Here is a 14,954-nt window from a genome sequence, read left to right as displayed (position 1 = left end):
TGCCAACCTTATGTTACAGCATACAAAAAACTTTTTTTCAACAGTATTTTCTTAACAAAAAGTGAGTCTTCTATCTTCTAACAAGTTCATAAATATTCCTCCATGATTTGAATTTTGGGGCACCTCAGACAAAATTTCTAAATGTAAACACCTGCTATTTCAATGAACATATAAAATGTTTCCTATATAATACTTTCCACAAATATACTAAAATAAACACTGGACAAACATGAAGCACTGCATTCCAGTCTAAGTGCTGCCACTAACTTGCCCTGTGACTTGGAGAAAGTCACTACCTCTCTGGGCCTTAGTTTTCTCATCTGCAAAATAGGAAAATCAGACTAGATCTCTAATCTGGCTATTCATCAGAATCATCTGGGGTGTGTTCTAAAAATACAGGTTTCTGGGTCTCACCTCAAACCTGCTGAGTCAGTATCTCTGAGAGAGGACTAGAAGCCCATCTTCAATCAGCTCCCGGGTTATTCCTACACAGGCCGCCTATCCCGTGCCTGCAGAGCAATACTCAGGAACCGCTGACCTAAATGCTCTCAGCTCCTTCTAACTCCTGACATCATGGGTTCTTCTCTACCCTTAAGTTATCCTCTTAGCACTTACTTGGGGATACAAATAACACATTACTTTTTTTTTTTTTTTTTAAATATATCTTTATTGATTTCAGAGAGAGGAAAGGAGAGGGAGAGAGAGAGACAGAAACATCAATGATGAGAGAGTCATTGATCGGCTGCAGCCTGCAACCCAGGCATGTGCCCTGACCGGGAATCTAACCCCGATCGCCTGGATCCTAGGTCGATGCTCAACTGCTGAGCCATGCCCAGCTGGGCCACATTACTTTTCTTGACAAAATAAGAAAAGTTAAGTGAAGCTGGCCACAGCTTTATCACTTGCCTGATGCTTCAGTTCTTTTCACTGTAAGACTGTGCCACCCTCTCCTTTTCAGTGAAGACTAATGAAAAAGTATTATTCATTGAATAGTTAAATTGGTCAAGCAGATCTGCATCAGAAAACATGATACACCCACACAGATATTCAGAACCCCTTACAATATATTCCAATCACTCACATCCTTTAATACCCCATACCCAAGCCGCAATTACTTAAACTTAAGTTTCTTGAAAGTGCTACATTCCCACAAGTTTCTATGACTTTGCTTGTGTTAGAGCCCTCTGCCTAGGATGTTCTTTTCTGCCTTTTCTGGCGAGCAAAATTCAATTTATTCTTCAGAACCCAATTTAAATCTTTCTTCTGTGGAACCCTCCCTGAATTCCACGTCGCTGTCCTGCCTGCCACACACAAACCTCCCCTTTTCCTCCAGCAGAAAGCCTTGCTCTAAGAACCCCCAAAACGTTACACATACCATATGCAAAGCAGCTTGTATGCTGCTCCCTGTGAGTTCCTTGAGAGCAGAGACTGAGCTTACTCATCTCTATGTCTGAAGTGCATGCCAAACAGTCAGCAAAACTCACCTGTCATATAAAATCATGGCATCATTCTGTGCTTCCTGCCCATCGTACTGGCCCTTTTTGGCAGCGAGCTGAGACTGGAAGTTGTCTGCTGCCAACCAGAACTGCAAGATATTCACTGCATCTTCTTTCTCCATGTACTAGGAAGGAAAACAGAAAAGAGGAAAATGAGGCTATAAACAGATTTCTCTCACCATCCCTAATTTATAAGCCCTAACTATTATAATATAGAATTTAAGCAAAAAAATCAAAACAAACAAAAAAAACCTAACAGGTCCATTTGTTCAGCAACTTACAGTCATTCAAGATTGAAAAGTTTAAAAATATTCTTTTAGGGGAAAAAAACAACAAGAACACAAACACCACACAGCTGGATGCAACTTTAGTGAACTGGAGTAAAAGTTACAATAATGGTGGATTAGTGGTTCCTCACTGGTAAACATGCGAAGGGTAAAGTAACCAGACCAAATCTTTTATACCTGATCATTTCCATCACTCCATGCAGCCATATTAACTTGAACAAATGCTGACTTAGCCCTGGCTGGTGTGGCTCAGTGGTTAGTATCAGCCTGTACACCAAAGGGTCACAGGTTCCATTCCTGATCAAGGGCATGTACCTGAGTTACAGGCTTAATCCCTGGCCCTGGTTGGGGCACATGTGGGAGGCAACCAATAGATGTGTCTCTCTCACATCAATGTTGCTCTCTCCCCCCATTTCCACTCTCTATAAAAAAATCAATGAAAAAAATATCCTCAGGTGAGTATTAACAACAACAAAATGCTGACCTAAACTTGTGGCAAAGAGAGAGAGTAGAAAATAAATAATTCTTTTATTTATTTTTTTTTATATATCTTTATTGATTTCAGAGAGAGGAAAGGAGAGGGAGAGAGAGAGAAAGAAACATCAATAATGAGAGAGTCATTGATCGAGCCCACAACCCGGGCATGTGCCCTGACCGGGAATCGAACCCCGATCGCCTGGATCCTAGGTCGATGCTCAACCGCTGAGCCACGCCCGGCCGGGCGAAAATAAATAATTCTTGTGAAGACGTAGGGTGCAAGTGGGTATTTCAGTTACTGCTTTGTGAGACTGGGGATCCTCTTATCTCTACTTAATAGTCATGTGCTGCACAGCTGGCATGGCTCAGTGGTTGAGCCTCCACCCATGAACCAGGAGGTCAAGGTTCGATTCCCGGTCAGGGCACATGCCCGGGTTTCTGGCTCAATCCCTAGTAGGGGGAGTGCAGGAGGCAGCTGATCAATGACTCTCTCATCATTGATGTTTCTCTCTCTTTCTCTCCCTTACCCTTCCTCTCTCTGAAATCAATAAAAATAAAATTAAAAATTAAAAAAAAAAGTCATGTGCTTTGCAACAAAATATTTCATTTGCTGAAGCCTACAAATTATACTAAAACGTATGCCTCAAAGACATTAACTAAAGCTTTTTGCAAATGCTTTCCTGGGCAATCCTATCAAATGGCTAACACAAAGGTGATGACAGTAGAAAAAAATTGACAACTTTTCTTTCTCTCTTCTGAAGTCTAGTCTGCAAATATTTGCACACTGGGATCAATTATCAAACTCTGTGGTTTTAAAACAGCTCCAAATAATTTAAAATATGCATCCTCTTAATTAGATTTTTCCAAATTAGAGTTATTTCACATTGCATTTTCACGGTCTCTCTTTAATCTGTCATCAAAGTTCCCTTGTCACCACATACAACTTAAAACAATAATATAATTATTTAAATCCAGCTGATCTTTTGGGAAATGATTTGTCTCTTCTACATTATTTTCTACAGACAGGGCCCCAGCATTTACAGTTTAGAAGCTGAAATGCTCTAACAGAGTATGAGAGGAAACGCAGACTTTACCTCAGAGAAATAAAAGAGTGCTGACTCACAGAAGAGAATGTCAGCCAGGTAAACAGTTCCACTGGTCAGCACTTCAATCTGGTATTTACAGAAATGGTGACTTCGCAGAAACTCACTAAAGTGCCTGCACATGGACAAAAAGGGACAATTTGAGGGAACGACCAAAGGAAAGAGCTTAATAGGGTAAACACTCTTTCCACACTGCGCCTCTTGCATCTGAAAAGCCTAGGTCAACACTGCCTTCCTTCCCATGGTGTTGGTCCTGATTCCTCCACCTGTAAGTAATCTCTCCCACTTCTGAATGACTTTGTAGCTCTCCTCTGATATTTAACACACCCTACCTCATATTACAGTAACAAAAGAACATGCCCTATTTCTCTTATTAGGCTGTAACTTCCTTCCAGGCAGGTACTGTATCTAAATATGCCTTGCACAGAGCACCACTTTCACAACTGTTAAATGAAAGAATGAATCTGCAGGTTATTTTTAAGGGCATGCAGCAGTAAAAACAACAACAACAACAACAAAACTTTGGAGGCAGTTTCAACCAATTTCTGTATTTAGTAACATGGCATACATTACACTTAAAGCATGCACTAAAAAATTAGAATATCCATCTGAAGACACAAACTGTTTAAATAAACTAATTCTAATAGTCACAATCACCCCAAATGACTTCAGAATTACAAATTCTTTTAACCTAGGAAGTATTAACATTAAAATGAAAACTTGTTTTACTTTTAACAGAGTTCACAATTTTCATGTTTAAAAACACATTAACCAAGATAGTCTTAAAGTATGCCCGTAAGATCCTGTAAACATTCAAAATACTTAAAACCTCAAAGATAGTTTGTTTTTAGTTGTGTGAAGCCCATTCCAACACTAAACCCGAATTCTCAAGAATGCAGAATGTGAAAGTATGAAGCCAACTTACTCTTGCTCCATTGCACTGAAGACTATGGACTGTGCCAAAACAAAACAGTTGGGATCCACCTGTCCATCTTCTCCACAAATCTTTGCTGTAAAAGAAACAGTAAATAATTAAATTTCTATTAAATCCAAATGTATACATTGGATCAAAGTAGGAAATGACTGTAAAGGTATGTAAATTAGTTTTTAAATGGAAGTAAGAGAAAATACAGGTGAATAGCTGATCTTGAGGCAGAGGTCTTTCTAAGCATACACATACACAAATGCAGAAACCAAAAGATTTAACATAAAATTAATCCTATACATTAAAACACACCAAAAACAAAATAAAAAGGCAACTTAGGGGGAAATTTTGCAGCATGTATGACAGTTTCCTCTATGTATGACAGATTATCATTCATGTCAAGAGTTTTTTTACAAACTAATAAGAAACATCCCAAAAGAAAAAAGAGCAAAGGACATGAAAAGACAATTCTCAAAAGAACAAATATAAAATGGGCAATATGTAAAGATACGCATGCTCACTAGTAATCACATAAATATAATTAAAGATTAAAATAAGAAGGCACTCCAACTTTTGTCTAGTAAACATGCACAAAAGTGTTTTTCACAATCCATATGTTTAAACTGCTTCACAATACATACGTTTTAGCAAAGGCATGGGAAAACTGACACTAGTGAATATAAATTGGGAATATAAGGATAATACTAGGGAATATAAATTGGTATATCTTTCTGGAGGGCCATTTGGCAATTTCTAGCATAAGCCTTAAAAATGAATATACCCTTCCAATAAGCAATTTCATTTCTAGGACTGTAACTGAAAGAATTATGGATTTGTGAAAAGATTTACCTGTAAAAAAGTTTATCAATAAACAAATGGGACTACAGCAAACTAAAAAGTTTTTGCACAGCAAAGGAAACCATCAACAAAATGAAAAGACAATCCACTGAATGGGAGAACATATTCATCAATGATACCTCTGATAAGGGGTTAATATCTACAATTTATGAAGAACTTATAAAACTCAACACCAAATAAAACACAAACAATCCAATTTTAAAAAGGCAAAGGACCTGAATAGATACTTCTCCAAAGGGGATATACAGATGGCCAATAGACATACGCAAAGATGCTCAACGTCACTCATCATCACACCGATAAACATTAAGACCACGAGATATCACCTCCCATTGGAAAGAATGTCTATCATCAATAAATCAACAAACAACAAGCCCTGCTGGCGTGGAAGCACTGACCTACGATCCAGGAGATCGAGGTTCGATTCCTGGTCAGGGCACATGCCTGGGTTTTGGGCTCGATCCCCAGTAGGGGGCGTGCAGGAGGCATCTGATCAATGACTCTCTCATCACTGATGTTTCTCTCTCTCTCCTTCTTCCTTCCTCTCTCTGAAATCAATAAAGATATATTTAAAAAACAAAACAAAAAACATCAAGTGTTGGTGAGGATGTGGAGAAATGGGAACGCTTGTGCGCTGTTCGTGGGAATGAAGACTAGTGCAGCCACTGTGAACACAGTATGGAGTTACCTCAAAATACTAAAAATGGAACTGACTTATGACCCAGCAATTCCACTCTGGGAATATAACCAAAGAAACCCAAAACACTGATTCAAAAAACTATATGCACCCCTATGTTCACTGCAACATTATTTACAATAGCCAAGACCTGGAAGAAACCTAAGTGTCCATCAGTGAATGAGTGGGTAAAAAGCTGTGAGACATGTACACAATGGAATACTACTCAGCCATAAAAAAGAAGTTAACCTTACCCTTTGCGACAGAATGGATGGACCTGAAGAGCATTATGCTAAGTGAAATAAGTCAGAGAAAGACAAGTACCATATGTAAAATCTAATGAACAAGATAAACTAAAAAACGAAATAGAAACAGACTCAGACAGAGAACAGACTGACAGCTGTTAGAAAGGAGAGGGTTGCAGGGCTGGGTGAAAAAGTTGAAGGGATTAAGAAAAAAAGAACCCTCAGACACAGACAACAGCTTGATGATTACAAGGGAAAGGGGGTGGGCGAGGTCGAAGAGGGTATGGCGGGATAAACGGTGATGGAAGGAGACTTGACTTGGGGTGGTGAACATACAATATATAGATGATGTGTATAGAATTATACACCTGAAACCTATATAATTTTACTAACCAATGTCATCCCAATAAATTCAATAAGAAAAAAAAGTTTATCAAAATGTTATTCAATAGGATTTAAAACCATAAAATATGCTAACACTAGGAATTGCCTAAATAAGCTACAGCACATCAATAAGCTAGTTAGCTAACTATTAAATATGGCTAGAAAAAACCATACGATCATGATGGCAGGTTTCACTTTCAGTTCATGACCTCAGTGGGACCGTAATGAAACCCAAGGATCGTACTCCAGTATCCTGGTCCAGTTACTCTCTCATTCTCTAGACGATACACGGCACCCCATACCCTCTCCTTGAATGTCTTAACAGGTCTCCTATTCTCTGTGTTGATGACTTTGCGTCTTACTTCATTAAGAAAACAGAAGCAATCAGAAAGTTATTTCCCACTTCTCACCACATCTGTCCACCCACCTGCATCTCCCCCTCTCCCGTTTCTACAGACAACTGTCCTCACTCCCACTGAGCAACCCCGCCTGAGCACCGGACCTCACCCTCTCCTGCCTCCTTAGGGCTTCTTCTCTGCAGCAGCTTTCGCCCTCTCCCTGCTTCAGAATCTTCTCTGCTATTGCCTTATTCTCACCAGCTATTTACGCTGCACACTTGTTTGTTTGCTATCATACGTCCTATATGTTCATAACAATTCGCCTTAAAATGAAAAACAGAAACTACTGTCCCTTGACTTCAATCCCCTTTCAGCTCTTTAGAGCAAAATGCCTCATAAAGAGTTGCCCACACTTGCTATCTTCATTCTTCCTCCTACTCTCTCTTAAGCTCTATCACGATGGGAAAACTACTTACCCTCTGTGCTTCAGTTTCCTCATTTATAAAATAATAACTATATTTATGCTGCAAGGTTATTTAGAAGAGTAAATGAGTTTATCCATGGGAAGTACTTTAAATATTGTCTGGGACACAATAAGTATTCAATATATGTGTGAAATTATTGTTCTTGCTATAGTTGTCATTCAAATCAAAGTTTAAGAATTTGGTCTCATATATATAAGAGAGAAAGTTTGTAAGTGAGCTACAACCAGATATCTGAAAACAGACTAGGTAAGGGTATATAAAATTCCATGTTCATAAAAAATTTTCTTAATCAATAACCAAAAATAGGACTTTTCCCCCATAGCGTGAAGCACTGCTTACCTATGATATCATTTCTCATTGCTTCTGTAATTGGTATAGGTTTAGCAGCATCTGGAGATATATACTTGGTAAAAGTAGTCACTGCATCTTGTTCTATACCTGCAAGGGAAGAAGGGGAAACTTCAAAAATCAAAAGGCAACTTGAACTACTAATGGACTATACTCATCAACAGCAGGGCTTAGTTTGCTGTGAGCCCAAGTACACATGCATGTGCACACACATACACACACAAACGTGTGTACACATAAATATTACAAATATAAACATATATAAAAGTATATTTAGGACAAAACAAGCCTCATCATAATACTGCTTTTTCACTGTTTGGTCTCTGGAGCAGAGGAATCATGTGAATCCCCCCCACTCCTCATTTAAGCTACCAAGCTTCTTAACAGCAGTGACACATGCATGTTCTCTTTCCAGGTCTTCGTCAAAGTCTGGGCTTTGAAGGACTTGCACAGCAGTGTAACAGTAGGAGCTCAACATTTATTTATAAATCTACATTTAAAATATTTTACAAAATAATTTAACATTCATGAATATTACGTTCATTTGACCTTTATAACCCTTTAATGAATCTCAAAACAATGAATCTCAAACTTTTTGTATTCTCAGGACTTTGATATCTTAAAAATTATTGAGGACCCTAATGACCTTTTGTTTATGTGAGTCTTATTTCTAGATATTAAAGTATTAGAAATTAAAAATGAGAAATACTGATTCAAAGAAAATTAATAATATTAAACCTGCTAGAAGTTAACACAGACAATTTTTTTAATGGAATATAACTTTTCCAAACTGAAAAATTAGAAAAGGGCATTGTTTTACATATGTCTTGATAGAAAACTGTTAGATTCTCATATCTGCTCTGGCATTCAATCTGCTGTGTTATTCTGTTTTGGTTGAAATATACTGTGAAAATCCTTGGAATTTCCTGAGTGGTAGGGGTGATATGAGCATCTTCTGTTATTCATAATAGCCCCTCCAACCACAAGAAAGTTTATACTAGTGAGGTACTGGTAGAATGGGGGCTGGTTGCCAAACCTCCAGGTAAGAAAGAAAGGCTGTGGATCACAAAATTAATAACCAATGGTCAATAACTTAATCATGCCCACATACTGGAACCATAAAAACCCTCATTGAAGTGGTTCAGTTTCCAGGTTGGTAAATGCATCCATGTGCCAAAAGGGTAGCATACGAGGACTCCACAAAGACAGAAGCTCCTGCGCTTGAGACTCCTCTGGACCTTGCCCTATGTACCTCTTCATTTGGCTGTTTATTTGTATCCTTTATAAAGCGTTTCTCTAAGTTCTGTGAGCCATTATAGCAAAGTACTGAACAAGAGGAAGGGGTTATGAAAACACTCGATTTATAGCTGGTTGGCCAAAAGTACAGGGGACAGCTTGGGACTTGCAACTAGCACCTGAAGTAGTGGTGGGGCAGTCTATGGACTGAGCGCTTAACCTGTGGGGTCCGCACTAACTCTGGGTAGTTACTGTCAGAATGAATTAAACTCTAGGATTCCCAGTTACTGTCTACAGAGAACTGGATAATTGCTTGCTGTGGGAAACCCACACATTTGGTATCAGAAGTGTTGTGAAGAGAATATCGGGTTTCTTTTATACATACTAAGAAAATCTGACCTCAGAGATGTGTAGTTGAGAAAAGGAGTACTTTAATAGCTTTTTGAGATAATTATGGATATATTCCTCTTTGATACTACACCCAAACTTGACAAGCGGTAGTTTCTTAAAGGTTAGTTAGAATGTAGAATCTGAAACCCTATCAATTAAGTTGTATTCTGTTATATTAAAATCCACTGGTCTATCTCCCATACTTAATGGATCTTTTACTCATAATTTCTTAACATCATATGTTTCCAAATATTTTGGAAAATACTGGTTTACTGGCTTATGCAGATCTTCCAGATGTTGATACGTTACATCATACAGGGCAGAAGCATCACCAGTGATCGTATCAGAACACTAAGCTGTCAAAGCACACAGTGGTGAATACAAGTTTTCCAAAATTGCAATTTCCACTTAAAAAGCTTAAATTTTACCATTGGGCAACAAATGCTTCAGCTGTTCTCCTTGAAATAACAAGTTTACTTCATTCATTCCCAAGAAAATGTCTGTCAAATATCCAAGCATGAATAACCATAGTTTGTCAACAGTCATTCTTACAAGTAAAAATCGTATTCCATTTAAAAAGCAGCCACCTGAACTCACAAAAACAATCAACTACACATGCTTCTCCTTAACCAAGCAGTATGCTTCAGTATGCAGAAGCACTTCTGCACATTTCCCACATCATCACACATATCAGACAGGGTTTAGATTTAATAAAATTATCTACTTCTCCAAAGACATCCACGAGTAAACGTGGCACTGTTTTACTGGAAGTATGGGGCAGCAAACAGTGACTACTAGTACAATGTGGTTCAATGACAGCAGGTTTTCCCACAGTTGCTTTTCCACCACCATTACAAATGTCAACAGAGTAAAAAGACAAATAACATCTTAGAATTGTTGTGAAAATTGTTTTGATCATATGGACCCCCTTGAAAAAGTCTCAGGGACCCTCTATGGGAGTGCAAACCACACTTTGAGAACCTGTGGGTTAGCAGTATAGCTTATTCCTATTTTTAAAGAAAAGAAAGTTATGTACAAAACATTAAAATGACTTGAGTCAAAAAGTGCTGGAGTGAGGAGGGGGCCAGGGCGAAGTAAGAGCATGGAGTTTTTGTATGTGATTAAAGTTAAGCTGTTATCAGCTTAAAACAGATTACTAGCCTGGTCAGTGTGGCTCAGTTGGTTGCATGTCATCCCATACACCAAAAGGTGGCGGTCAGGACACATACCCAGATTGTGGGTTCAATCCCGGTAGTGGGGTGTGCAGGAGGCAGCCAATCAATGTTGCACTCTCACATCGAAGTTTCTCTCTCTCTCCCCCCCTCTCTCTAAAAAAAAGAAATCAAATGATCAACTCAATAGATACAGAAAAAGCATATGACAAAACTCAACACTCTTCCATAATTTAAAACTCTCAACACACTAAGGCTAGGAGGAAATTACCTCAACAAAATAAAAGCCGTATGTGGAAAAATCACAGCTAACATCATACTGAATGGTGAGAAACTAAAAGCTTCTCCTCTAAGATTAGGTACAAGGCAGGATGGCCACTTTCATTACTTCTATTCAACATAGTACTGAAAGTCCTAGCTAAGGCAATTAGTCAAGGAAAAAAAACTGCATCCAAACTGGAAATAAAGAAGTAAAACTATCTCTATTAGCAGATGACATCAGCTTATATATAGAAAACCCTAAAGACTCTACGAAAAACAGAACTAATAGATGAATTAGTTACAGGATACAAAAATCAACATACAAAAATCAGTTGCATTTTTATATACTAACAATGAACTATCTTACTGAAAAAAGGAAATTAAGAAAACAACCCCACTTATAATATTGTCAAAAAGAATAAAATACATAGGTATAAATTTAACCAAGAAAGTGAAGATTTGTACACTGAAAATTACAACACATTGCTGAAAGAAATTAAAGACACAAATAAATGGAAAGACATCCTATATTCATGAATTGAAAGACTTAATATTGTTAAGGTGCCAATACTACCCAAAGTGATCTACAGATTCAATGTAACCCCTATCAAAATCTCAATATTTTTTACAGAAATAGAAAAAACAATCCTAAAATTCATATCGAACCGCAAAGGACCCAAATAACTACAATAATCTTAAGAAAGAATAACAAAGCTAAAGGCACCGCACTTCTTGATTGCAAAATACATTAAAAAAAATCACAATAGTGAAAACAGTGTGGTACTGGAAAAGACAGACATATAGACCAATGGAACAAAACCACAGTGAGATATATCTCACATCTACTTGGATGGCCATTTATAAAAAACACACAAAAGTTAACAAGTGTTGGTGGGATGTGGAGAAACTGGAACCCTTGTACACTGTTAGTGAGAATGTAAAATGGTGTAGCTACTATGGAAAACAGTGATTCCTCAAAAAATTAAAAACAGAACTATTATATGATCCAGCAATGCCACTTCTGGATATTTATCCAAAACAATTAAAATCAGAAACTTGCTGCAATATTTGCACTTCCTTTTCATTGAGGTATTTTTCACAATAGGCAAGATATGGAAACAATCAAGTGTCCATCAATGGATGAATGGATAAACAAAATTATTATACATATATATATATAAATATAATGGAATATTGTTTGGCCATAAAACAGAATGATATCCTGCCATATGTGACAGGATGCTAAGTGAAATAAGTCAGTAACAGAAGGACAAATAATGCATGATTCCACTTTCATGTAGTATCTAAAAGAGTCAAACTCATAGGAGCACAGAATAGAATGGTAGTTGCTAGGGAGTGAAAGGAAGGAGAAAAATAATTGCTGTTGACAGGTATATAAAGTTTCAGTTATGCAGGATGAGTAAATTCTAGAGACTTGCTGTACAGTATACATATAGTTAACAATATTGTACTGGACACTTAAACATAATCAAGAATTCATAGTAAAAAAAGTGTCGGAGTTAAGACTAAAGCTCAGGTCTAACTTCACAGCTGTATAGTACTGTCTTCAATGTACAGAGTTATAAATTTATAGATGTGTTTGGGGAAGGGAGCCTATGCTTGTTTGTGAATTAATTCTCTCTACAACCAGGGCCTTGATGAAAGGTATCAATTGTTAAGATTTGGGGGGACTGTTTTGCCTTTAGCTAGATCTAAAATAACCCAAGCTAATTCCATTCTTTCAACATTTTTTGTATAGACACTATAAACAGACTGCTAATCAGAACAAGACACTGGTTTTGTAGAAAAAGGCTGTAAGAAAGGCTAAAAATCAGTACTTTGGTAGTTTCTAAATTCTTGCTTTTCAACTATCTAAAAACAGTTGCCAATCCCAGACAAATGCTATAACAACTTGTACAAACGCATACTTATTTTCTGGGGGATTAAATTCATTAAAATAAGTAAAATATTGACTGTATTTTATTTCAAAAACACAGAATAAGGTTATAGTACCCTTCTTTTGGATCCAGAAAAGTCAGTTTTCACTTATTTAAGAATAAAGAACATTAATATATATGTACATATATATTATTTTTTAAATATATCTTTATTGATTTCAGAGAAAGGAAAGGAGAGGGAGAGAGAGATACAAACATCAATGATGAGAGAGTCATTGATCGGCTGCCTCCTGTACGCCCCCTACTGGGGATCAAGCCGGCAACCCGGGCATGTGCCCTGACTGGGAAGCAAACCAAGATCTCCTGGATCCTAGGTCGACACTCAACTGCTGAGCCATACCCAGCCAGGCCATTAATATATTTTAAACATTTTAATAAATTAAATACTTTTTAACTCAATAAGTACTGGGCTAAGATAAATGCTTTGGTCCAACTTCTAATACTCTTTAATAAAAAAATATAGGAACATGAAAATTATTTAAAAGATCTGTTTTTGTTGTTTTTTCCCCCCAGAAAAAACGTAACTTTTAGGAACCTAAGGCCAGATAACTGGAAATAAAGAACTTCTCTTCAATTATTTGAATGATGTTTAAAACTACATTAATTTAGTATTTCAGTAAGAAGTTTTAAAATATTTAACTGGCTCAAATTTTGTATTAAATGAAACTAATCCTTAACCACAACAAACCTCAAGACACAAAATACCAACTGACTCCATGAGATAATACAAACATATCTAGAACTTTACCCAAGAATTTCATGTAACCAAGATACAACAGTATTTCATTAAAATTTTAAAGACAAAGTCGGGGGGTAGGGTGGGAGTGGAAACACACCTGTAATACTTTTAACAATAAAGATAAGTTAAAAGAAAAAGACAAAGTTGTAATAACGTACTTTCAGGGGAGATAAAGTAACAAATTTAAATGTGAACAGTTACAGTACAAAAGATAAAAGGGTTTTTTTTGGTTAAAATATGTCTTTATTGATTTCAGAAAGAGGAAGAGGGAGATAGAAACATCAATGATGAGTAATTGATCGGCTGCCTCCTGCACACCCCTGACTGGGGATGGAGCCTGTAACCCCGGCATGTGCCCTGACCCAGAATCAAACCTCGATCTCCTGGATCATAGGTCAATGCTCAACCACTGAGCCACGCCTGCCGGGCCAAAAGATAAAAGTTTTAAATTCAAAAAGAAATTCTTTGGACTATAAACTTCATGCAATGGATAAAAATTTTCCTGAATGCCCAATCTGTGAAATTTTGTTTATTTTTGAATCCTGGTATTATATAATAGGTGCTTAATAAATATTTGTTGAAAGAATAAACTTATCAAAAATATCTGATGAAAGAATAAATTTACCTCATATATTACCACATTTTTTCGTATTATTTAAAATTATTAGCAGCATCTTTATGAAAAAACTTGAGGTAAGGAATTCTTTGTAGTCAGAGGGAAGATGTCTTATGATAAAGAGCTTACAGCAGAGAGGCTAACCGAGGAAATGGAGCTCAGTACAAGGAACACGCAAGCTTACTCCTCAAGGTCGCACACCAGTCCGCCAGCCAAGTGGAGGATGTTAAGGAAGATGGGTATTAGCAAAATACAAAAGTAACACATTTCTCAAAGTCAGCTCAGAAGAAATCATTTTGTTAACCTCTATGGCTATGCATAAATATCCTAGAGCCAAACTCACTATCTATTTAAACAAAGTACAGAACATCAGTATATCCTAAAGAAGTTACTTAGATGAAATCACACACTGCTTTTGAGTTCTTAATATTGATCTTCAGTTACAAAAGCTGTAAGTCATTAAAAATTCCTTCACTGGTAAAAGAAGTTACAAGGACATATTCAGAGTGCTATGAATATGAATAGCCACCTGAGTGCTATGTGCAAATCCAAAAAGGTTTATTCAAGAAAGAGACTTTCTATTCTTTATGAAATGAGAGCTGGAACCAGGAGGAGAGTAGGAATTTCTAGGCTCCAGAAAAGGTTTAAAAACAAATATAAGAGGTGATAATATATGGCCTCCTTCTATAGCTCAAGGGGTTTTAATACAATTAAAATAGAAACCACCAGAGGCAAGCATTAAAACCAGTATCTACCTAATGTATTTGCTCTGTCAGGAAGAAAGCAAATCCATATAGAAAATATTATCCTTTGATTTCATCTGAAATACTACAAAGTAGGTCAAGATGAAATAAGCACACTCCATTTCTCCCACAGAATGCAACTAAAAACACTGGACAAATGTATATGAGAATCTAAAAACATAAATGGCAGCAGGCAGATGGAGAAAGGAAACCGGAA

The 14,954-nt window shown here is 37.0% G+C and overlaps 1 protein-coding gene across 2 annotated transcripts in view; it reads right to left on the bottom strand.

The window, feature by feature from the left end:
- AKAP10 (A-kinase anchoring protein 10) overlaps positions 1-14,954 on the bottom strand; it is a 79,320-nt gene that overhangs the window by 28,188 nt on the left and 36,178 nt on the right. For both annotated transcript variants that reach the window (XM_081162688.1, XM_081162689.1), the window contains exons 5-8: positions 7,614-7,712; positions 4,289-4,373; positions 3,355-3,478; positions 1,485-1,621 (exon numbers count right to left, since the gene is read on the bottom strand). In XM_081162688.1, coding sequence (XP_081018814.1) covers positions 1,485-1,621; positions 3,355-3,478; positions 4,289-4,373; positions 7,614-7,712 — 445 coding nt within the window. The remainder of the gene's footprint in view (positions 1-1,484; positions 1,622-3,354; positions 3,479-4,288; positions 4,374-7,613; positions 7,713-14,954) is intronic.

Source organism: Miniopterus schreibersii (genome assembly GCF_964146895.1).
Source record: "Miniopterus schreibersii genome assembly, chromosome: 16".
NCBI classification, from domain to species: domain Eukaryota; kingdom Metazoa; phylum Chordata; class Mammalia; order Chiroptera; family Miniopteridae; genus Miniopterus; species Miniopterus schreibersii.
The sequence above is the reverse complement of the archived record's forward strand: the minus strand, read 5'-3'. Positions and strand labels throughout refer to the sequence as shown.